The sequence below is a fragment of the Crocuta crocuta genome, unplaced genomic scaffold, assembly GCF_008692635.1.
Source record: "Crocuta crocuta isolate KB4526 unplaced genomic scaffold, BGI_CrCroc_1.0 scaffold87, whole genome shotgun sequence".
Classification (NCBI taxonomy): domain Eukaryota; kingdom Metazoa; phylum Chordata; class Mammalia; order Carnivora; family Hyaenidae; genus Crocuta; species Crocuta crocuta.
In genome coordinates this window covers 473,192-495,860 of record NW_027532166.1, presented here as the reverse complement: position 1 = coordinate 495,860, position 22,669 = coordinate 473,192, and the positions used below count along the sequence as shown (strand labels likewise).

Below are 22,669 nucleotides of genomic sequence, written 5' to 3'. Positions count from 1 at the left end.
GTCTGTATCACAGCAGGAGAAGGGGTTTCTCACTTATTCATTCATTCAACAAGCATTTATTGAGCATCTACTCTGTGCCCTATGCCCCACGCCCTGTTTTCTTTTTATTGTTTATTTATTTTGAGAGAGAGCACAAGCACGAGCAGGAGAGGGGCAGAGAGAGAGAGGGAATCTCAAGCAGGCTCTGCACTATCAGTGCAGAGCCTGACACAGGGCTTGAACTCACAAACTGAACTGTGAGGTCATGACTTGAGCTGAAATCAGGAGTTGGATGCTTAATCGACTGAGCCACCCAGGAGCCCCACCCCATGCCCTATTTGGTCATGGCTTTTTCTCGAAGTCGTAAGTGGGATGGGGCCGGATTCTTGTCTGTGGCACATTCTTGAATGTGCCATTCTGCCACATTGGCACCGGCCGGGCCACCTCTGTCAGGGAAAGAGGAGTAAGGGTGGCCATTTGGGATTCAGCAGTAAACAAGACAGAAAAAAATCTCTGCCCTCACGGAGCTGACATTATCGCTAGGAGACATACAAGACAAACAGGTAAAATATGTGTTTGATGGGGACAATGGTGAGGAGGAAAACGAAGGCAGGGAAGGAAGGGATGGGGGCGTGTAGGGAATTTTGAGATTCAAATGGGTTGACCAAGGAGGACCTCATTGAGAAAGAGCATTAAAAAAAAAAAAAAAAAAAAAAGGCAAGACCTGAAGACAGTGAGGGAGAAGACCGTATGGCTCTCTGAGGAAAGAACACTCTTGGCTGGAGAACAGAGGTGAAAAGGCACTGTGGTGGTTGGTGGTGGCATGCGGAGGCAAGTCTGACCAAGGGCTGCAGGAGGAAGGGGAAGGGCAGAGGGAAGTAGATCAGAGGCCGTGAGGAGCTGGACAGGCAGGAAGGACCCTAATGGGGGCAGAGAGAGGGCTCTGTGCAGAGGCGTGGCAAGACCTGCCTTAGATTTTAACGAAATCATTCTGGTTGCTCTCTCGAGATGAGGCTGTAGGGGGAAGGGCAGAAGCAGGGAGACCAGTAAGGAGGAGGCCACTGCAATAATCCAAACATTTTGTTTCCCACGGTGCCCCTGGCACAGAACAGGCTCAGCAAGTCCTTACTGAATGATGTGTGGATTAATGATGCCCGTATGGTGCATGGGCTATGTGGAGAAGACACAGAGAAACAGACCTCAGGCATGGATTGCTGCTGGAGTTCCTAATCTAGTTGGTTTCTAGTGGGAAAGAGGAATCTGGATTTTTAGTACAGTCTGCTGGGCGTCGGGGCTGGCCTTCTGTGTCAGGAATATTCTGGCTGCAAGTAACAGATACTGACCAACAACGGCTTAAACAAAGCGAGTTTTCTTTTTATTTACAAGAATTCTGGAGGAGGATGGCTGCTAGCATTGGCTTGGTCAAATGTGATAGAGTCAGTGTCTCCGGGAGTCTCTTGACCTTTCTCTCGTTGTCGCAAGATGGCTGTCGTGGCTCCAGGCATCACATCCTCAATCAAGGCAGGAAGAATGGAGGGGCAGGGAGGTGTTACCCATGTCTGCCTCTTCTATCAGGGAAGCAGAAGCTTTCCCAGAAGCCCCTGTAGACTTCCTCTTAAATGTCATTGGCTCACCTGGTCACATGTCACCCCAAGCTGCAAAGGAGGCTGGAACAGTGGGAATGGGGATTTACAACCTCTACAGTGGAGGCCGCTAGAGGGAAGGGGTTGGGACTGACCACTGGGGAGTGTACGTGGGTGTCTGCCGTGGCTCCACGGGATGACGCGGTGCTGGGGTCATTCGACTTCTGGGGCTTCGTCTCTGTGCAGCACCTCTGGGGACCACTGAGAGAATTCTAGCATTCTCCGGGAGGGCCTACCCCACCCTAGACGCTCTGTCTTCTCTTCATATGCCTGAACGGCACGCAGACTGCTGGGGGAGGCTTCTTCGGAGGAAATGGGGGTCTTTATTTGGAGATTTTGCTTCAGCATCGCTCTCACCCGGCAGGCATCTAAAATAGTGTCAGCACGTTCTCGCTAAGACACATTCAAGAGCCTTTTAAAGCCCCGCTTGCATACACACACACACACACACACACACACACACACACACAGGCAGCACGTGCACGGCTGTATTTGTACACCCGCCCCGGTCCCGGAAGAGGGCCTCGTCTCTGGTCATCCTCAAACTGCTCAGGTAGGAGTGAGACCAGGATGACCCCTTTCCGCCTGAACGTCCCACTTTTGGTCCGAGAATGAAATAGCATTTCCGCGGCAGCTTTTTCGGGCAGTTTTGGGGGGGTGAAAGGAAATGCTTTTTTAGCCCTGGCCTGACACCTTAAATGATGGGTCTGCAAAGCCAGAGGCAGGGATTTTATTCTTCACGGGGAAAGCAGGCCTGGTTTATTCTCGGAATCCTTCAGAATGGGATAGAAGCAAAGGGTAAAACATTCGTCTCGTGTGGGGAGGGATTTTTGAGGAAGAACGGGTGAGTTCACCGAAGCTGGCCCGAGGGTAGAGACCCAGTAGAGAGGGGGTGCAGAGGCTGGAAATGGGGGCTCAAAGGAGCCCGTCTCTAAGGGTAGCGGTGGGGCCTTCACTGTTTGTATTTCCAGAAGCCCACTGGAAATCACTGCATATCTGCTCTCCATAGGCTTCAGGAAAAGGTAAAACAGAAACTATCTTTTTCTTTTTTCTTTTTTTTTGGCCAGAATTACATCAAAACAACATGGTAAGAAAATGCAGATTGGCAATTATATACATCTCCAGTGACGACAGTTCTACAAGTGACACGATTTGCTAGGCAAATGTCTTCCCAGGCTTGGGGTCCCTGGAATGGGGTGGGTGATAGAGAGCCCTTGGGGTTCCACAGGCAGGGTAGGGAACCCCCAGGGCAAAGGTTCATGGCAATTGGGGGGCCGGGATGGCTTCAGGGATGGTGTTTCCGATATATACCAGCCCCTGGCTGCTCGAGCCTGGCTGCTCACAGGGTGGTCCTCAGACCAGCAGCGGGGAGCTCCTGAGAGCCGCAGAATCCCAGCCCCCACCCCAGATCTACAGAGTCAGAAGCCATATTGTAACAAGGTCCCCAGTGACTCATAGGCACAATAAAGTTTGAGAAGCACTGTTCTAGACTTCTGGGAGCCGGAAGGCTGTAGCCCTGGTTAGATGTGGTTACAAGGCCCAGGCAGGGAGGCTGTGCAGAGGAGACAGCAAGAGCGTGGGTGCGTGGGAAGCTGGCACACTCTAAGAAGCCGACCTGGTTAGTCGTCTTGCAACCTGGCATGACCTGAGCCCCACGGCCGCCTCGTGGGCCACCCTGCCCTTCATCACCGAGGGCAGCTGCACTTGAACCATATTCCCCTCCGCTGGCTTTCAAGGCAGGTGTTCTGAGATGCTCTACTTAGCTGCCCCACACCTGGCTGCAGGTAACACCACAGTCAAGGACGTTCTCGGAGACCTGGGAGCTGGGCTGCCCAGAGAAGCAGGGCCCCATGGGGCCCGGGTAAAATGGAGGGCTGGTCAGGCCAAAGAGGTGCCTGTCTCTCCTTATTCCATTCTGCCAGAAAGATCTCACTAGAGCTCAGGAGCCCCTGCAGGGAGAAGTGCCTTGGGAAAGTTTTCCTGGAAGCAGCTTCCTTTGGGAGCAGAAGCGGTGAGTGCTCAGAAGGAAAAGCCTGGGAACTTAGGGCCCCCCCAGCTTTTGGTGGGTGGGAAGGAGGGCCCAGGCCCTCTGGGGCATTTTTACGAGAGCAAGCATGAACATCACAGAGGTCCCCAGGCCGGGGCCCAGGGCTGCCAGATACAGAAGGGCTGGAGGAGGGTGTGGGGGCCGGCGGTGGGCTGTGTGGGCTGGAGCTTCAACGGCCTGCCCTACAGCGCCCTCTCTTCACTGGTCAGCGTGGTGATTCTCCGCAGGTTTTCCCTGACTTTGATAAATTCGGGGGGGTGTTCCTCTTCCTTTTCTGGTGGTTTTTCCAGCTGAGGGAGAGAAGCAGCAGAGGTGTGAAGTGAGTGGGGCTAGGGGAGTTCCTGTTCCCAAAACCAGTGTTTTGGCCAAGGATCCTCTCTGGGGAAACAGAGCCGGGGATCAGTCCTGGCACCAGCCTAGTTGCTGGGGCAACAGAGCATGAGACTGCGTTCTCCCCGTGAAGCCAGTGCAAATCGTTTGCCTCAGCTGGGCCTTTGGTTGCTCATCTCTAAACTGGGAATGCCACCTGGATGGCGGGCAGGTGTGAGAATGAAATCAGGATCTGCATGCACTGGATTGGGCTGGTCAGGAAACTGAGGTTCAGAGAAGGGAAGCCACTGGCTCAAAGTCACACAGCAAAGTGCATGGCAGAGTGAGGACTCAGGCCAGCCGTGGACTGCTGGCTTAGCCCTCATTTTGCTTCATTTCCTCCCTCTCACCAGCAGCGGCCACATGCAGACCTTCTCCCTGGGCCAGGAGACAGTCTTACAGAAGACTTGGGTCGGGGCTGGGCGCTCCCCACCCACCTGGTTCAGCCTCTGCTGCCGTCTCAGCAGCTCCTGCTCAAAGGGGCACTGCAGCCGCTTGGCTTCCAGCTCTTCCTTCTTCTTCTTGATGAGCTGGTTCCGTCTGCGGTGCTCCAGGACTCGCTGAAGCTCCGGCTTGCTGTCCACGCCCAGGCCCCTGGTGCAGAGCAGGGGAGCTGTCAGGATACCTCAACTCCCCCAAGTCTCAGGGCTGCAGCCCCTAGTGACACCAACCTATACCCTCCTGGTCGCCCGGGAGACAGAGCTATTCCTGTCCCATTATACAGAGATGGGAGACGAGGCTCCTAGGACTTAAGACACCTGTCCAAGTCCCAGCCCCCAAGGGGCAGAATGATGATTTGCACCCAGGCCTGTCTGACTGCAGAGACCAAGTTTTATGTTACTTCTGGTTATGTTCTCAGGATAAGTTTCTAGAGGTGGAATTGCTTGGTCAGACTTTTTAAAAAGAGTTTGGTTTTTTTGTTTTTAATTTTTTAAATGTTTTTATTTATTTCTGAGAGAGAGAGGCAGCATGAGCAGGGGAGGGTCAGAGAGAGAGGGAGACACAGAATCTGAAACAGGCTCCAGGCTCTGAGCTGGCTGTCAGCACAGAGCCCGCGGGGCTCGAACCCACAAACCGTGAGATCATGACCTGAGCCAAAGTCGGACGCTTAACCGACTGAGCCACCCAGGCGCCCCTAAAAAGATTTTGGATACACATTTCCATCTGCCTCTTAGGAAAGGTTATTCAATTTGTACTCCTTCATCAGTGTACAAGAGCATCTATTTCTCCCCACCGTCACCATCCAGTCTTCTTGTATTTGAGAATCTGGTAGGCAAGAAATAATATCTGGTTTTCATTTGTGTTTCTCCAGTTATTAGTTGTTTTGTGAACTAACTATACCTATATTTTGTTCATTTTTTCCTTATGGATTTATAAGTGATATGTATATATTAATTTTTTGTTTGTATTTATATTGCAAACGTTTCCTTGATTTACCTTTAGGCTTTTAAAAGAATTGTGGCGGTGTTTTTTGACATTAAAAGGGATGACTCTAAAAAAACATTTGGAGGAAGTGCACATGATATACTAAGCAGGAAAAAAGAATCCACCGAGGATACAAAATGATACCTGCTATGAGGTCTTGCACACAGCTAGCTGTAAATAGGATGAAAATCATAGCCCGAGCCAATACCAGAACAGGCCGGTAGAGGGAGCTGTAGAGATGCTGCTGCCTTCCTCCTGGTGCTGGTGAGCTGGGAGGTATTTCCCAGGCCGCCTTCACATTCCTTCAATTACGGAGTCCCTCCCGGCCCTGCAGAGCTGTGTCTGCAATTCTGTCTTTTTCACTGCATCCCCGGCCTCCCTGCTCCACTCATGCCCCCTCTGTGATTGTGACGCTCCTGCTTGAGACCCTTTCCAGGTCAACACATCTCTGGTCGACCTCAAAATCTACTCCACACCCCCTGAGCTACTTGTGTTTCCTGTCTATCTGCACATGCTCTTCCCTTTGCTAGGAACATACGCCCTTCCACTAGCAGACTCCCGCCTCCTACAGCCCTTCAGGCTTTAGCTGAGGCATCCTCTCCTCCGTGAGGTCACCTTGGACCACTCCCAGCTGCCTCCTCTGAGGTTCCCGGCCCATTCATGCCCCCATCACACCAGCTGGTTATGCATCCATCCCCACCATGAGGGTGGGAACTGGGCCCCGTCCCCCCTTGTACCCCACGTCTGGGCACAGCGTCTGGCACATAGTAGGCGTTCAATAAATGTGGAGGGCAGGCATGCAGTGGGTAGCTGGGGGGGAAAGCAGAGCATTGGGGGGCCACTGGGGACTAGAACTTCACGGTGTCTGCAGTGACTCTGTGGGGTACCCTCCACCCTCCTCAGCCTCTAGGAGACCCAGCCCGAGCATCAGCCGTGCCTTCCACAGGGGGCACCTCCTCAAGCCCCAGCATATGGGGCTTGAGGACATGCTTGCCAGGCTGAGGCAGCCGAGCTCTGTCCCACCTTCTGTGGTTCATGAGCAGCTCCCGGTGCAGCTCCTGGTGGCTCCGGGACGCCTTCACAGGGTTCAGCAGCTTTTTGGGCTTGATGAGCTCTGGGTTCCACTCCCTGTACTCGGGCCGGGCCATCAGGCCCCCGATGTCTGCCCGCTCCCTCTGGATCTCCGAGTACATTGAGGCTGTAGAGACAGGCAAGGGGGTTGGTCAGAACTGGGTCCACAATCTCACCCATCCCTGTGGGGCACAGTTAAAGGGCAAAGGTTTCTTCCTTCCTTCCTTCCTTCCTTCCTTCCTTCCTTCCTTCCTTCCTTCCTTCCTTCCTTCGGAACTTCCTTCCTTTCTTTTCTTTTTCTTTCTTAATATAATTTATTGTGAAATTGACTTCCATCCAACACCCAGTGCTCATCGCAAGTGTCCTTCTCAATGAAGGGCAAGGTTTTCGATGTTAGATGGACTTCAGCACGTGCTACTGTACAGTCCTGGACAGGCTCCCTGACCTTCTGAGCCTTGGTGCCCTCATTTGTCAGATGGAAATAATGGAACCCAGGCACAGAGCTGTTGTAAGGATTGGAGATGATGTTTGTAAAGCGGCTGTAGGAGTAAAGCGATACTGGGTTACAAAATATGGGTTGAGACATGCATATGTTTTCAGCCAGACTTTGGAGAAAACAATCTCCTATAAAAAGAACGAGGAGTTTCTGTTTTCCAGTGAGCTGTTATCAGAAAAGGAAAAGGTATCTAAAAAGAGCAGTATGTATTTGTTAAATTTCAATAAAGGGCGTGATCACAAGAACACATCGCCCCTTGGTGTCCGCTATCACTGTTCCCCTAGTTCCAGACTCTGGAAGCGTCCAGCGGTTTGCGTTCTCCAGATCACAGAGGAGAGGATCAAACCCCAGGATGTCTGGGGCTCTAGCGACAGCAAAGGCTGTCATGTGTAATGCAGATATCTGGGTTCTCGATGGCCTCACTTCCATCATCAGCTTGGAATTTGTCAATTTACTTGAAATCCAGGCAAAGGGGCTCCCTCCTCTACAGGCTCACTGTATCCTTGAAATGCCCAAAGCCAAGCAAAGCAAGTGTGTGTGTGTGTGCGTGCGTGTGTGTGTGTGTGTGTGTGAGAGAGAGACAGAGAGACAGAGAGACAGAGAGAGACAGAGACAGACAAAAACGTCTTAAGAAAAAGTTTCAACAGGGGGCACCTGGGTGGCTCAGTTGGTTAAGCGACCAACTCTTGGTTTTGGCTCAGGTCATTACCTCACAGTTCATGAGTTCGAGCCTCACATCGGGCTCTGTGCTGACAGGGCAGAGCCTTCTTGGGTTCTCTCTCTCTCTTTCTCTCTCTATCCCTCCCCTGCTTGTTCTCTCTCATGCCTCCCCCCCCCCCCCGACAATAAATAAATAAACTTTAAAAGCCTAAAATAAAAGAAAAGGTCTCAACAGGATGACACAGCCTGGTCATCAGCTTCTTGTAGTAACTAAGGTGAACGTTGAGGCAGTGGCTCAGCTCCCTTCATGAATGCTGCTTTTCTGAGGTTAGGCCTCCACTATATGCCAAGACCTGACAGTGCCTGGTCTGGTACACACTAGGTACTCAATAAATATGTGTTGGTAACTGACAATTAAACCTTTGAGGTTGTACAGATGAGGAAACTGAATCTCAGAGAGGTTGGTCCTGGGGACCCAGTGCTGTAAGTCACGTGGTTTCCATGTGGCAACTAAGGGGAGTGCGTTCCCTCTCCACACACCAGGCTCAGTCCCCTCTCTGGGACCACCATGTTGCCTATGGATAGACCCTCGGTTCTCTCCCGCCGTCCCTCCTGGGAAGAGGCTGGCAGCCATTCTCTGGCGACTGGGGTTTTATGGATAAACAGGAGTTCTCCAAGTGAACTTGATAGGGATGGTGGTTTGTGCATGTTACCCACCTGGCAGTAGGTAACAGCTCAGTGCGGTTGGAAAATACAGGAGGAGGGGGTTTGATAGGGAGTGAATTGCAAGGCCACGTGTCTGGGAACATAGGCATCGAAGGGGAAATTATGTTTTACGAATGGTGGCTCTCCAGACACGTGTTTGGCATTTCTATTATTACCCATTGCAGGGTGCTGTTCGGAGGATTGGGTGAGACCACGTTCGTTAAGGTGCTGTGTAAACTGGAAAAAAGTGTTAATTGTTACAAGATATTTTGGAAGTAGCCAGATGAAGTGTCAGAGCATAAAAACATATCTGCTAATGTTTTTTCTTGAATTCATATTCTCAGAACTGTTTCTAAAATGAGAATTCTAATTAATTCCCTTTCTTCTCTCTTTTTCATAAGGCTATTAGTTTTCAGGTTATATCGTTCCCAACTCTTTGATTTTTGAAAGTTTTGGTAGTGAAAAGTTAGTTAAAAAATGGGTACTTGACAAAATAAACAGCTGGCTGTATCAACTCTCTCATCTTTTAAAAACGTGAATGTTTTCCTTTTTTTAAAAAGTAAACTCTGTGGCCCAATATGGGGCTTGAGCTCACAACCCCAAGATCAAGAATCATATTCTGTACAGACTGAGCCAGCCAGACACCCCTAAAAATGTGGATATTTTCTCAGTCTGGGAGCTTCAGTTGTCTGGGAGCCAATGCATTAGAACGCCCCAATTCAGATTGCAATTTGGGGAATTTTTCCCCCTTCTGCTGCCATTCCCATTACCAAGTCCAACTAATCCTTTATCTGAGTGATTTTCAGCTCTACTCTCTACTTCCTGCGTCCTCAGCTCTCAGCCTATATAGGCTGTTATCACACGACACTTAAATAGCTGCTGCACATCCCTGACTATTCACCCTGCCTCTCGGCCCTTTGTGTGCCAAACCTTGCAGAGCCTCATCATTTTCATCAGTCACACCGTCTCTAAAGTAACTAACCGTAATGTCTGTTGCCAAAGCCATAAAGCAGAAAACAAATGAGTTGTATAACTTTAGGCAAGGAGAGGGCAGAATTAATCTGCTTAAGGTATCACCATTGACCCGGAATTCCCAAGTGGATAAACAGAAAAGCATTTGGGACTAATGAGAGGATTCAATAATGTGGCCAGAGGCAAAGTAAGTACACAAAACCACGAGCTCCTACATAACAGGACTGGGCCGAGAGAAAGGACACAATAAAAGTATTCATTCTGCAATATGTGTTGAGTTCCTCCAGTATTCCAAGTATGGTGAAGACACTGGACTCACAGAGGTGAACTAAGCAAACATGGCTCCTGCTCTCCCAGAGCGGACATTCTATTAGGGAGGCACACAGGACACACGTACACAAACCAATAGAAATAAATGATTGCAAATTGCCAGGATCCCACTGACGGAAGCAGGGGACCGGGATAGAGACTAACGGGAAAACCCATCTTCAGCCAGGTGCACAGGGAGGGTCTCTCTGAGGAGGTGACATTTAAGATCTGAGGGTTGAGGAGAAGGAGGTGGGGGGGGGCGGCATTTGGGGCAGAGGGAGCAGCATGTGTGACTCATGTACCTTGAACAAGCTCGGTCTGTTCCGGGAACAAAAAAGCATAGTGTGTCTGGGGTGGTGTGAGTGAGTGACAGGGAGAGCGTTCGGTGTGAGGGTGGACGGGTGGGTTCAGCTCAGGGAAAGATCGCGTCTCATTCGATTCTTAAAAAGGTCATTCTCGCTGGTGGTGGAGGGGGGGGAACCGTCAGCAGGTTTTGGGAAATTTTTATCTGACTTTGGTTTCTTTCACTTCCAACAGGCATTCTCTGCCTTCCACTCCTGTTAAATTCCAAAGGAAAAACATCTTATTGGCGAGGCTGAGACTCTTCACCCCACAGGTCATCAGTCAGCCCCTGGCCAAGCCCCACCACAAAAGCAGGTCCCGCTGAGGCTGAGTCTTGTTTAGAAGAGGGACCCTGCATATTATTACAGCCAGTTCTGCACACGGGTCCAACCAGTGACCAGCTCTGGCTCCAGGCTTTTTTTTTTTTTAAAGCGAAACCAGCCTTTAGCTGTGGGGGATGGGGTCTTTCTGAGGCTAGAGTGCTGTGGTCGTTCCTCCAGGGGACCCTGGTTCTTCAGACCAGAAATGCAGGCTGGGAAAACCATTGCCTTTCCAGTTAGTGTGCCCGGCTCCAGAAATGACACGTGTGAGGTCTGCGGACACATGTGTGGGGCCTCCAGAGCTTAGAGAGCTGCCGAGACAGCCTGCCCGCCTTTTGGTGTCATTAAAAGAGGTTCCCCGTGTCCTCTGTAACAGCAGAGGCTGCTCCACAAAGCCCGGATGCCAGGCCAAGAACATACCGGCTGCCCTGGGGGTCAGGTGGGCCTCCGGGCTGCTCTGGCCAGGTCTCTCAGGCAGCTGGGGTGTCCTGAGAGATCAGAGACTCCCAGGAAAGTGGCCATGGGGTAGAGTGTTAGGTAGTCCCTGAAAAGACAAAGATGAATGCCCAGAGGAAGAGCTGGCAGAGAAGAGGGACAGGCTAATGGAGAGGAAAGTTAAATGGCCAGTGATATCTTTCAGTGGTTGTCAGACACACGCAGAATGAAGCTTAGGCGTATGGACACTGAAGCCTTGCAGACCTGGGTTTGAATGTTGGCTCTGTCTCTTCTTAGTCTCGGGCAAGTTTATGTCTCCTCTGCAGCAGGAGTCCACAAACTAAGCCTTTGGACCAAATTCAACTGCTTTGGAATACAGCCATGCCCACTCGATACTTACTGTCTGTATGGCTGCTTTCTGCTACAACAGCAGAGTTGAGAAGGTGCAACAACTGCTCTTGTTTAGCACCCTTCTCCTTGAGAGTGTTGCCAAATAAATGAGGGGATACATGCATGGTGCTTGGCAAGTGCCTAGCACAGAGTTGAGGACTCAGTAAGTGCTGCTTATCTGGGCAGCCAAATACAGCAAGGCAGGTTGTGCACTGCACAACTCTAGGGCCTCACTCTTGTAAATTAAACTATGAATGGAGCCCCAGGAATTCCACATCGTTAGCTGTTATCAACGATTACTAATAATAAATCCCAGTCCTAGTCTTTGATGGGGCTTTCGCATCCTCTTTAAAACCTGCACTGATTCAATCAGTGGCTCTTAACACTGGCTGCATATGGGCATCACCAGAGGAAGTTATATATATATAAAGTTTATTTACTTATTTATTTTTAAATTCTTTTTTTAATGTTTGTTTATTTCTGAGAGAGAGAGAGAGAGAGAGTGAGCAGGGGAGGGTCAGAGAGAGAGAGAGAGAGATGGAATCTGAAACAGGGTCCAGGCTCTGAGCTAGCTGTCAGTACAGAGCCTGACGCCCGGCTCAAACCTACGAACCCATGAATCGTGAGATCATGACCTGAGCCAAAGTTGGATGCTTAGCTGACTGAGCCACCCAGGCGCCCCAAAGTTTATTTATTTTGAAAGAGAGAGGGAGAGAGAATCCAAGTAGGCTCCATGCTGTCAGCGCAGAGCCCAATGCAGGGCTCAGTCTCACAAATGGTGAGATTATGACTGAAGCCAAAATCAAGAGTCAGGTGCTTAATCAACTGAGCCTCCCAGGCACCATCGTTAGGGGAAGTTTTAAAGATACCAATGCCTGAGCTGCACCCCAGGGATTCTGATTTAATTGTCATGGGAGGCAGCTTGGCCTTTGGGAGTATAAAAAGCTCCCAAAGTGATTACAATCATCAACCAGCTTTGTAAACCATAGGGTGGAAAAAAAAAATCAATGTTCACTTTGACCGGAATGATTTCAGCTGACTGACCTGGGTATCATGGGTAGGTCTGGTTAAGGTCATAGTTCTTAGCAGCTGTGTGACCTTGTCATTAAACTTGAGGACACTCCTCCTCTGTAAAATCACCATACTATGAAGACTGGCTGAGCTGGGCAGGGGAAGATGCACCCGGTAGGTGACAGTTAAATTGAGCATCTTGCATGGCTACAAGGTGGGCAAGTAATTCTCACTTACTCCGCAGACTATGGGGCTGACTTCATCTAATAGGTAATGGGCCAGGGGAGAGATTGGGAGCTTCCCCCTTGTTCTTCCCTAGCTCTGCTGATAACCCAAGAGGTCTCACCACCTCCGCCCAGGGCCCCTGCGGACACCAGCCCCAGGCGAGGCAAGGCTCAGCTGGGATCACTCACTACTTCCAGAGTGAGCTCAGCAGCGGCTGGGGCGTGCCAGGCCAATGTTAGGGTGGTGGCTTTGAAACCAAACAATGGCACTCACCCTGACCACGGAAGAGCAATGAGGAGAGATTGAAGGGAAGTGGCGGTGATGCAGGCTCAGTTCCCAGTTCAGCCTGAGACTTGCAGCACACTAAGCTGTTGAAGGCCTTCACGTCCCCTTCATCTGCCTCTCTGCCCTGCTGGTTCGGGTATTCTGTCTTTGATGGCATCAGTTATAACAAATGACACATCAGCCAAAGCAGCAGGGTTAAGGCGAATGTTTTGGAGGAGACAGACTGGGCTTGAATCACAATGGTACCCCTTACTAGCTGTGTGACCTTGGGCAAATGCCTTTACCTCTCTGAGACTCTGTTCAGTGGGGATAATGGCAATACCTACTCGTGCGTGAAATGATGTAATGTACATGACATGGTTAGCCCACGTCTGGCAGAGCGATACTCACAGAAGCCAAACCGTGGTTTTCCTTTCCTGAGGGGACCTGTGATCAGCAAACTTTTGGTGACGGCTCACTCACCTGCATCTCTGGGGACCTCATAATGGCCTTGGGAGGCAGCCAGTGGGACTGTGCTATTATTCCCATTTCGTAGATGAGAGAAATGAGGCTGAGAGAGGCCAAGCCACTTGTCTCAAGATACACAGAATAAATGGAAAAGGTGGGACCTCCAGACTCCAAATTCAATGCCTTTTCTCTCATGCTATTGTCTTGTCCAGGTGCAAAGTGTCTTTCAGTTAACAAAGCAGGTTTACATCCCTTTTCCCTTTCTGGATACTCAAGAAACCCAAAGAAGAGGCAGTGTGAGCCCATTTTACAGATGAGAAAATGGAGGCCCACTAACTGGAGAACTCCTAGCCCAAATGAAATACAAACTCACTGGGGGAGGCCCAGCCCGGGCCTAGCAGCTTTGAGCTTGTGCCAGAATGCACAGGCCTGTCTGCCCAGAGGCTGGTCTTCGTTTAGGAGGGGACCAGTGGGTGGCCTTCCCTCCCTGGGGTGTTGGTCAGTCTTCACTCCTCCGCCCTCCCCCCTGCACTCTTGTTCCTCATTACCGTTCAAGCTGTGGGTTCAGAACACACCTGGGATCTTCTTGGTTCAACATTTCAAGAGGTGGAAGAGCAGAGGAGAAGAAAGGCTTTTTAAATAACCACTGGCGAAGGAGAAAGAGGCATTCAGTGAAAATGACAAGGCTGGCCACTGGATTTCCCAGCCCTTCTTGCTCTTTTCCCTCCCAATATTTCACCAGTCAGCAACTAAAGACCGGTGCTCATGGGAGCCACCTCCAGATCCACCAGAAGCCTGTGGCCAATGCCTAGAATCAGAGCTAGCTGTCCATTCGGATGCAGTCTCCCCACCCCATGGGAGAATGGCTCAAAAGTCCTAAACATTTTGCCTCGGGTCCACTGAGACCTCTTAGTTTGTGAGGAGAAGATGTGGGTGGGCGTTCAGGGTTTTGAGTCAATTCCATAGCAGAGTCTAGAGTTGGACGTGGACGGTCCTTAGCAAGGTTGGTGCAGCGGGCTGTACAAGGAACAGTGTCAGCAGAGCGGATATTCCTAGCCCGTCAGTGTGTGACGCCAGCCATTCCGCTTGGAATAGGCCTTCAGGGGAACGATCCCGGCAGGTACTTACCACCAGGGGAGCTACGAGCCACTCCGGATCCAAGCCACTGGAGACACGGGTACTCGGGTACTCGGACTGCCTCACAGCAGGGGAAATCAGCCAGGTTTGGAAGCAGTTCCCAAAACTGATACACTGTAGCCCCTGACTTCTAGCATAAGAAAAGCGATACACTGTAGCCCCCAGTTTCTAGCTAAGAGAGGTGACACACTGTAGCCCCTGATTTCCAGTAATCTCAGACTTGCCTCTTGCAAAGTGCTAAAGCCAAGTTCACCGGAAAGGCAGGCAGTCTGATGCCAAGACCCGTCTTCTCTCACCTGTGCCCTGCAGCACTCTGGCCTTTTGTCAATCAGTAGGTCAGTAAGGAGGAGGATTCAAACCGCTCTGCCGTGTGCTAACGGGCTTGGGTGGGGGACACAGGCCAGTACCCGAGCTCAGCCGGCTCAGCTCCCCTGACATTCTGCTCCACAGCCCTCCTTCCCTTGCACCTCCTCCCACACAACACCCAGCTCGACAGCCAGTGAAACAGAAGAGAGATGGTCTTACTTCTCAGTTGCGTCTTCGCGAAGGGAACTCGGGAGCAGTGTCACCGGGTCCCTCACTCCACTGGGAAGTCCCAGGCTAGCGCCGAGGGCCGCCTCTGAAGGGCGGTTCTTAAACCCCTGGGGATGGCAGGCGGCTGCAATGTGCCAACGCAATGAGAGAGGCAGCTTTGCATTCCTGTTTATTCTGGTATCAATAAAAAGGAACTGTTACTATAGTAACAGATATTTCACTTGGTGCCTGGCCACTTCCACAATGCAGAACACCGTGTCCAAGCCACACGCTGCAGAGGCACAAATAAATACCTATTTTGTCAGATTGCTGGGGAGTAAGGAACATGCCAAGCTTTGTCTGAGCTAGGCGGCTCTCAGAGAGGCACTTCCCTTGTTTCACATGGGAGCGTCAGCAAGAGTGCATTCCAGCCCTTGGCCTTGGGGAGGGAGAGCCAAGCTTCCTGCTTCGGTGCCTGGATTCTTCAGGGGAGCGCTGGCTCGGAGGTGTGAAGCGGGGGGAGACCAGCACTGGGTCAGCTCTGGGCCATTCCCTGATGGGTCAGAATCTCCAGACACTCATGCACTCCGTACTCTGAGCTCCGTCTGAACCTCAGAGACGAGCAACAGGGCTACGTACGGTGCACGGTCGCGAGTGTGCGGATGACGGCCACTGATGAGCTCGGGGCCGAGCAGCCCCTTCTGCCAGCCCTGCTGGGCTCAGGCACCGGCCCCGTCGGAGGCCACTCAGTGAACCTCATTTATTTCTGTGTCTGTCAGATGTGGAGAATCGCCTCGTGGCTGGGAGATAAGGTAGTGAGATAACGTTAGTGAAACCATGCAGTCAGTGCTCAGCAGACGGGAAGGGACGTCTCCTGCGAGACGGCTGGGCCCTGTGTGGCCGGAGGGCAGGGCCCCAGCCGTGCTCCACAGATCTTGGCTCCGTGTGTGAACGTGCGAATGTTCTGCCCAGCTACAACACGTGCAGTTGCTCAAGGCCGCCCCTTGGTGCGTGTAGATAATGGAAACACTCTCCTGTTCGCTGGAACATTTGGAAATGTGCTCTAGTTTATCAGCGTCCTTAGTTTCCTAGTGAGGAAGCTGGCACCTGCCGGTTGAACTTGGCTGTCTTCCCACATTTACCTCCCAGGGAAGGGTCTTGGTTGGCTGGAAGGCCACAAGGCCCAGGACGTACATCAACCATGGACAGGAGCATTCAGAAGACAACCTGTCTCCTTTTCGGCCTATGAGCCGACATTTATTGAGTGCCTACTGTGTTTCTGGCACTGTTCCAGGTGCTGGAGCTATGGTGTGAATGATATCCTGGGGCTCAGGTAACCCGCATTCACGGGTGAGGGGAGCCAGACAAAAAATAAGGAGACAAACAAGAAACTTTGACCTGTAATGAATGCCACGCTGAGAGTAACACTGGGTGAGATGAAAGGCAGGGGCTGGGCTGGGGAAGGGTGGACGCTGAGGAGGTGACCTTTTAGGGAGGCCGGGTACTGAGAAGGAGTCAGCAATGCTGACCAGTCCCGCTAGAGCATTCCAGGGAGTGAGAAGAGCCAGGGGAAAGGCCCCAGGGTGGGAATGAGTCTGATATGGTGGAGGAAGGCCTTCGGGGCTGGAGTGTTGGCATGAGGGGGAGGTGGGGCTTGGGGCTGAACAGAGGGGGGCAGGGGGCAGGCCATGCCTGGCCTGGGAGCTTTGAGCAAGTCAGTCATCCTGGAGCCTCTTCAACTTAGAGGGTCACGAATTCTTGGGTGTAAAACAATTTTCTAGAAACATGTGTTCCTTTTTGTTCCTTCTTCCTAAATTCCGCTTCACTTGAAGTACTTTGAATGCAGCCTCCCCCGGCTTCCCATCCTGCTGTGGCTTAATCTCACTAAATTCTGATGCTGAAAGACTACCACTAAATTCTTGCCAGGCCACTCTTTGCTGCCACATGGTGTTCTGCTGTGCAAAAGACTCTTCTGGGCATTTCCCAGGGCCCACAGTGGTTCATCTGAGCCATTCCCAGTGCCCTCTGACAATGGGGAGACAGAAGGGGTCCTGGGGGGCTGCAGCCTCTGCTTACCCCTTGGAGAAGACAGAATCCCCTCATCCAGCTTACTCCAGAGGAGCAGGCTCTGAGAGTCCCCGTGCCAGTAATGACCTTCACCTCCACTTTGTATTCCCTTTATTGGAAGATTCTGATGGCAGCCTCAGAGCCGTGGAGAGCGAAGCAGGGCTGGGCAGGCATTGGCCAAGGATGGGTGCCATTTTCCCCATGCACTTGGGGTTTTTATGCATCTTCCAGTAAAGCTCTTCTCCCAACCCAGCCTGTGTAAAAACCCATCAGGCTCAGCCACCAGGCTGCCAGGCTGAGGGCTGGGGCCTCACCTTGTCCTTAGTATTCCTGTCCCAGTACCAAGGTGCTCAATAACTATTGTTGACTCATAGATACCGAAGACATTGATACTCCTGAGCTTGTTGCAGTACCATCTTGCTGTGTGTGTGTGTGTGTGTGTGTGTGTGTGTGTGTTGCTGTTTATGAGATCAACAGCTACCATTTCTTACCCAAGCTACACCCATCAGTAACGATGCTATACTCCATAACGGGATGCAGTCAATAGCATGTCTATTTATTGACTTAAAAAGATGTCTGCCACATGTTTGGTGAAAAATCAAACTGCAAAATCACATATAGTATGATTCTTCCTCTCCCCTCTTTTTTTCCAAGATAAAAAAGTTAGTATAGTACCTTTTAGTAGAGGACCAATCTGGAGGCATGTATCCTGAACTGTTGAAAGTGGTCAGTTCTAGATCAACGTATCTCCAATGTCATTACGAGCCATCATTTGTTAAATGAGTGTTAAAATGGAATTAAAATGGGCCGTGCTCCTGGATTGCTGTATTAGAACCTATGAGGGAGGGGCCCACTGAAATCTGGATTTTTAACATGCCCTTCAGGGGATTTGTTTATATCTGGGAGTTTGAGAGCCACCATTCTACAGCATAAAATTACAGTCCCTTCTTCTTAGTCACAAAATTTCTGTAGTATTTGTGGTTAACTTGGGGTGCATGGGTTAGGGTTAGGGTTAGGGCTCAGTTGGTTAAGCGTCTGACTCTTTGTTTTGGCTCAGGTTTGACCATGATCTTATGGTTTGACAGATGTGCTGACAGCACAGAGCCTGCTTGGGATTCTCTCTCTCTCTCTCTGCTCCTCTGCTCCTTCTCTCTTGCCCTCTATCTCTCTCTCAAAATAAATAAAACTGAAGTTAAAAAAATAAAGACAAAACCAAACCAGGCATTGCATTTGTTATCAGAAAACAATATAGATTAAAAATATGAGAAAGAGCAATCTTTTCCAACCAACTACAGTTATAGTTCCCATCTGGTTCAATCAGGTCCATTGTGCATATTGGAAAACAGAGGCCTGGGAAGATGAGCCTTTTAGGAGTTTTCTCCAGGTAATGGCCGAATGCAGCCCCACTTGCTGCTTCCTGCCTTGGTTGGTAGAGTTTTTCCTGGAGCCCTTTCCATTCTCCCAAAAGGACTGACTCTGGAACGCCAGGGGCCTGGAGATCAGAATTCTTGCTCAGCCCCATGAGAACTGAAGGGGGACCCCAGAGGTTGAACACACCCCTCCCACACTCCCTTCTTGTCCCTTTGAAGTGTGTCTTGGGAACTTAGAGGAGCCAAAAGGAAGGGAGGTGGTGAAGACCTGGAGAGGCAGACAGGAGTGGGAGCTGGGGAATTTTCCTGCATCGGTAGTAGGCTGCGGCTGCAGCTGCGCTTGCATTAAAAAAAAAGAAGAAGAAACCTCCAAAAACATCTTTCCTTTCATTTTAGCTCCCCTTTCTCCAAGCTCACAGGCGCTCGGAGCAGCTTATCTGAGAGCACAAACATCAGACAAGAAGTTCCCATGGCAACTCAAAACTTCCTCCTCGGCCCTGTATTCAGTCTGAATCTCCAGGGTCCCTTTTCAAAGCCTCAATGAGGTCTCTGAGAAGCCACCCACAAAACAACCTTAGGATCCAACCTCTTCCCATCCCCAATCCGCTCGGCTGAAAGGACACAGAGGGGGGAGAGACTGTATTGGCAGAAAACTTGTCATGGGATCTCTGGAGAGTTTATAAAAGGAATGAGAGTTGCCTTTACAACAAGCTTGAACCAGGAAGAATTTACCCAGTGGAAGGATTTCAAGTGTGCAAACAGGAAAGCATCAGGGAGTGGGGAAGAACTAAGTTTTGTTTCAGAAAGCTGGCTCTCCACCCAGCTGCGGTTAGGCATGGTGAGTCCGGTCTCTTAGCTGCAGAGGGGTCCTGGGGTGCCCCCATGGCCAGGACATTTTCACTCACTTGTAGCCAGATAACAGAGGGACAGCAGATCTAGGGATGGGAGAGGAGTGTGTGTGTGTGTGTGTGTGTGTGTGTGTGTGTGTGTGTGTAGAGGTCCCTGGGCAGACCATAGCTCATCAAGCCAAGCAAACTTCCATGATTGCTGGTTTGGGGTTGCCAGATGTAGCAAATAAAAATGCAGCATGCTCTGTGAGATCTGAATTTCAGATAAGCAATGGATTAGGTTTTAGTATAAGCATATCTGTACAATAGTTGGATTATACTTACACTGAAATACTATTCATTGTGTATCTGAGGTTCAGATGTAACTGGGTGCCCTGTATTTTATTTCACAACCCTGCCTGGTGGGCAGGGATGGAGGCTGCAGTGGCTGATGTCCACAGGCACCTAGAGTGGTGTCCCTCCCTCTGGCCATGATGCAGAGAGATGTCTCCCTCCCTGCCAGGAACCTGACCTGAACTCCAGGTAGGATGTAGGTAACAAACCTCAGGCGGACCTTTATGACACCACTGCAGAGCTTACCAGGTGTGGCCAAGCATGAGTGATTCCCCAAAGGGGCCTCTTCCAGCTCAGCGGTTAAGAGCATGGACTCTAGTGTCAATCAGATACTATTCCTCGCTCCACTGCTGGACAGCTAGGTGACCTTCAACTCCTCATTTCCTCATCTCTGATATGGGGCAGACATTCTTGTGAGGAATAAAGGAGGGCATGGGATGCCCTTCACACTGACTGTTACAGAGTCTGGGCTCCAAAGCGCTATTTTGATAATCCATATAAAAGCAAAAAGGTTTTGGGTGCTTGGGTGGCTCAGTCAGTTAAGTGTCTCACTCTTGATTTCGGCTCAGGTCCTGATCTCACAGTTTGGTTCGTGAAATGGAGCCCCACGATGGGATTCTCTCTCTCTTGGGATTCTTGGGATTTGCTCTCTCCATGCCCCTCCCTCCCCTCAAAAGAAATAGACATTAAAAATTAATAAGAACAAAAAGATTTTAATCCACGTGAAAAAAAGTGGGATTAAAGACTAGAGTTGGTAGGGGTGCCTGGGTGGCTCAGTCGGTTAAGTGCCCAACTTTGGTCCAGGTCATGATCTCACAGTTTGTAAGTTCGAGTTCCGCGTCAGGCTCTGTGCTGACTGTCAGCTCAGAGCCTGGAGCCTGCTTTGGATTATGTGTCTTCCTCTCTCTCTGCCCCACTCCCCCCCCCCCCACTCTGTCTCTTTCTCCCTAAAAATAAATAACCATAAAAAAAGAGAGGGGCGCCTGGGTGGCTCAGTTGGTTGGGGGTCCGACTTCGGCTCAGGTCATGATCTCACGATTCATGGGTTCAAGCCCCGCGTCGGGCTCTGTGCTGACTGCCAGGTCAGAGACTGGAGCCTGTTTCAGCTTCTGTATCTCCCTCTCTCTCTGACCCTCCCCTGTTCACGCTGTCCCTCCCTCTCTCTCTCTCTCTCTCTCTCTCAGAAATAAAGAAAACATTAAAAAAAATTTAAAAAAGACTAGAGTTGGTACGACTTCAGTGATATAAAACAATGTAAGACAAATACAACCACAAACACACTATGCACAGCAAAGACTAGATAGAGATATCCCCAAATGTTACCAGTAGCTGCTTATGGTTAGTGGGATTGTGGATAAGCCTTCCCCTTCTTTATTCTCAATTTCCCAAGATCTTCATGGTGAACATGTATTACTTTAAGATTAAAAAATTATTTTAAGATAATTTGTGATGAAAAAAATCTCTAAAAGTGTTATATTACTTGGTGCATGACTTGAGGCTACTGTAAAGGAAGATGGTGACCATGTTGGTTTGACTCTATGATTCCGTCCATGGGGACATCTAAAGGAGGGGAGTTCTTCTTGCCTCTTCACTAAATGGCCCAGCTGGATCCTCACTCTGACTCTTCTTACTTTTCCTTGTATGAGACAACCCGACTAGTGCTTCTGTAGGCACATGGCCCTGGGTTTGAATCTCAGCTCCACCCGTGATTGGCTGTGTGACTTCAGACAAGTTATATTATCTTCTGAGCCTTAGTTTCCTCAAGTTTAAAATAGGAGTTAATACTACTTACCTCCCTGAGAGGAGGGACATATCTGTTGTATTTATGAGTACATCCCTGTGCCTTGCATAGAGCTAGTGCGTAAGACTGGTCAGTAAATATTGGTTGGAGGAATAAGTGAATCAAGTTGATGAGATGATAGATATATAGCATTTCACAAAGAGAATGGCCATAACAAGTGACCAACATCATTTGCCATCATTACTACTAGTGACAGGAGGTGTGCAAACTTTGTCATAGATGGGCCTAAGATGGGCCATGTGTTTTCTACCCCATAGTGGGACAGAAAAGTTCTTTTAGCAGGACCATGGGCAAGCTGCTTAAGCTCTTTAAGCTCAGTCTCTTCATCTGTTAAATGGGGATGACAATTAGCAGTGACTTTACAGGGTTTATTTAAGAGGGAGTGAGCCAGCAGTGTTTAGCAGAAAATAAATGCTCCCTTCATGAGGCCCTAGTCCAAGGCCTCGCTCCCTCCCTGGCTTCAGGGGCAAGCATGTGGCCCCTGAGATAACTGTGATACGCCTGTGATTCTGAATAGGTTGCAGGTGAAAAATTCTGCCTTTGGAATGAGGCTAATGGCTGCGGCTCCAGGTTAGAGGGAACATGGGGTGGTCTTCAGATTAGGTAACCCCTCCTCATCTTTGTGAGAAGAGGGGAACTGGCTGGGAGCACTTAGGGGGAGTGCTCTGATTTGAAATCAGATTCATCTAATTATAGAGCTCCTCCCTTTCTGCCTGCCCCAGCTCAGCCAGATTTAAGACTCTCTCCCCAGGAAGGCGCCACTACTCCTGAAGTCTGGGCCAGTTCTTGCTTTTGAACTTAAGAGAACCGTTGTTTCAGTGTTCCCAAGGGTAGCTCCGCGTGGGGATCTCCCGGGGGCAGAGCCAGGCCGAGTAGGAAGCGCAGTGGCTCCCAGAACGGACTTCGGACTTCGTGCTGGGGCAGAAGCCACTACTGGGTGGGGGCGGATCCTAGCTGTCCCTTGAGCCCAAGTCCCTTGACACTTTCTATTCACATACCCCCAACTGGCAGGGACCGTGCTGGAGACCGATTTTCACCTTCCCTAAACCTCTTTCCAAGCACAGATCTGGAGGGAAACGCTCCAAACGCTCCCTGCAGGCATTGCTTTTCTTCTTTCTACATCTGTTTTTTTCCACATTATTTTTATAGTGACCGTATACCACGTTTGTTTCATTTTCCTAAATAAAAAAAAAAAATCTCTTATCATCCCGGGTAGAAAAGTAATATGTGCGTATTGCAAATAAGTAAACAAACAGTAGAAAGAAAAAAAAAACACCTTGTCATCCAACGCTGGTGGTTTTCCTTGAAAACCACCGTGTGTGTGTCCTACCTGTGTTTCTTTGCACGCATATATGCGGAAAACCGGTTTCTCGCCCTCCAGCCTGCCCCCCGCTGGGCATCACCGGCGGCTCTGCCTCTGCGCGTCCCCCCGCCCCGCGGCGGGCTCCCCGGGGCCCTTGCGCACGCCT

General features: G+C 50.3%; 1 protein-coding gene and 1 long non-coding RNA gene across 4 annotated transcripts in view; one reads left to right on the top strand and one right to left on the bottom strand.

Annotated features, from left to right (window-relative positions):
• The first annotated feature begins 299 nt into the window (after positions 1–299).
• LOC144241982 (uncharacterized) lies at positions 300–1,341 on the top strand. The gene is made up of 2 exons (XR_013338256.1): positions 300–542; positions 1,087–1,341. It is a non-coding gene; the product is annotated as an uncharacterized LOC144241982 (long non-coding RNA).
• FAM107A (family with sequence similarity 107 member A) overlaps positions 1,333–22,669 on the bottom strand; it is a 53,554-nt gene continuing 32,217 nt past the window's right edge. The window contains exons 1-4 of one of the 3 annotated variants that reach the window (XM_077776723.1): positions 14,794–14,959; positions 6,487–6,661; positions 4,476–4,632; positions 1,333–3,959 (exon numbers count right to left, since the gene is read on the bottom strand). In XM_077776723.1, coding sequence (XP_077632849.1) covers positions 3,852–3,959; positions 4,476–4,632; positions 6,487–6,656 — 435 coding nt within the window. In that variant the 5' untranslated portion in view covers positions 6,657–6,661; positions 14,794–14,959 and the 3' untranslated portion in view covers positions 1,333–3,851. Of the gene's footprint in view, positions 3,960–4,475; positions 4,633–6,486; positions 6,662–14,259; positions 14,375–14,793; positions 14,960–22,669 lie in introns of those variants that run through there. The other 2 variants (XM_077776724.1, XM_077776722.1) reach the window with 2 other exon arrangements.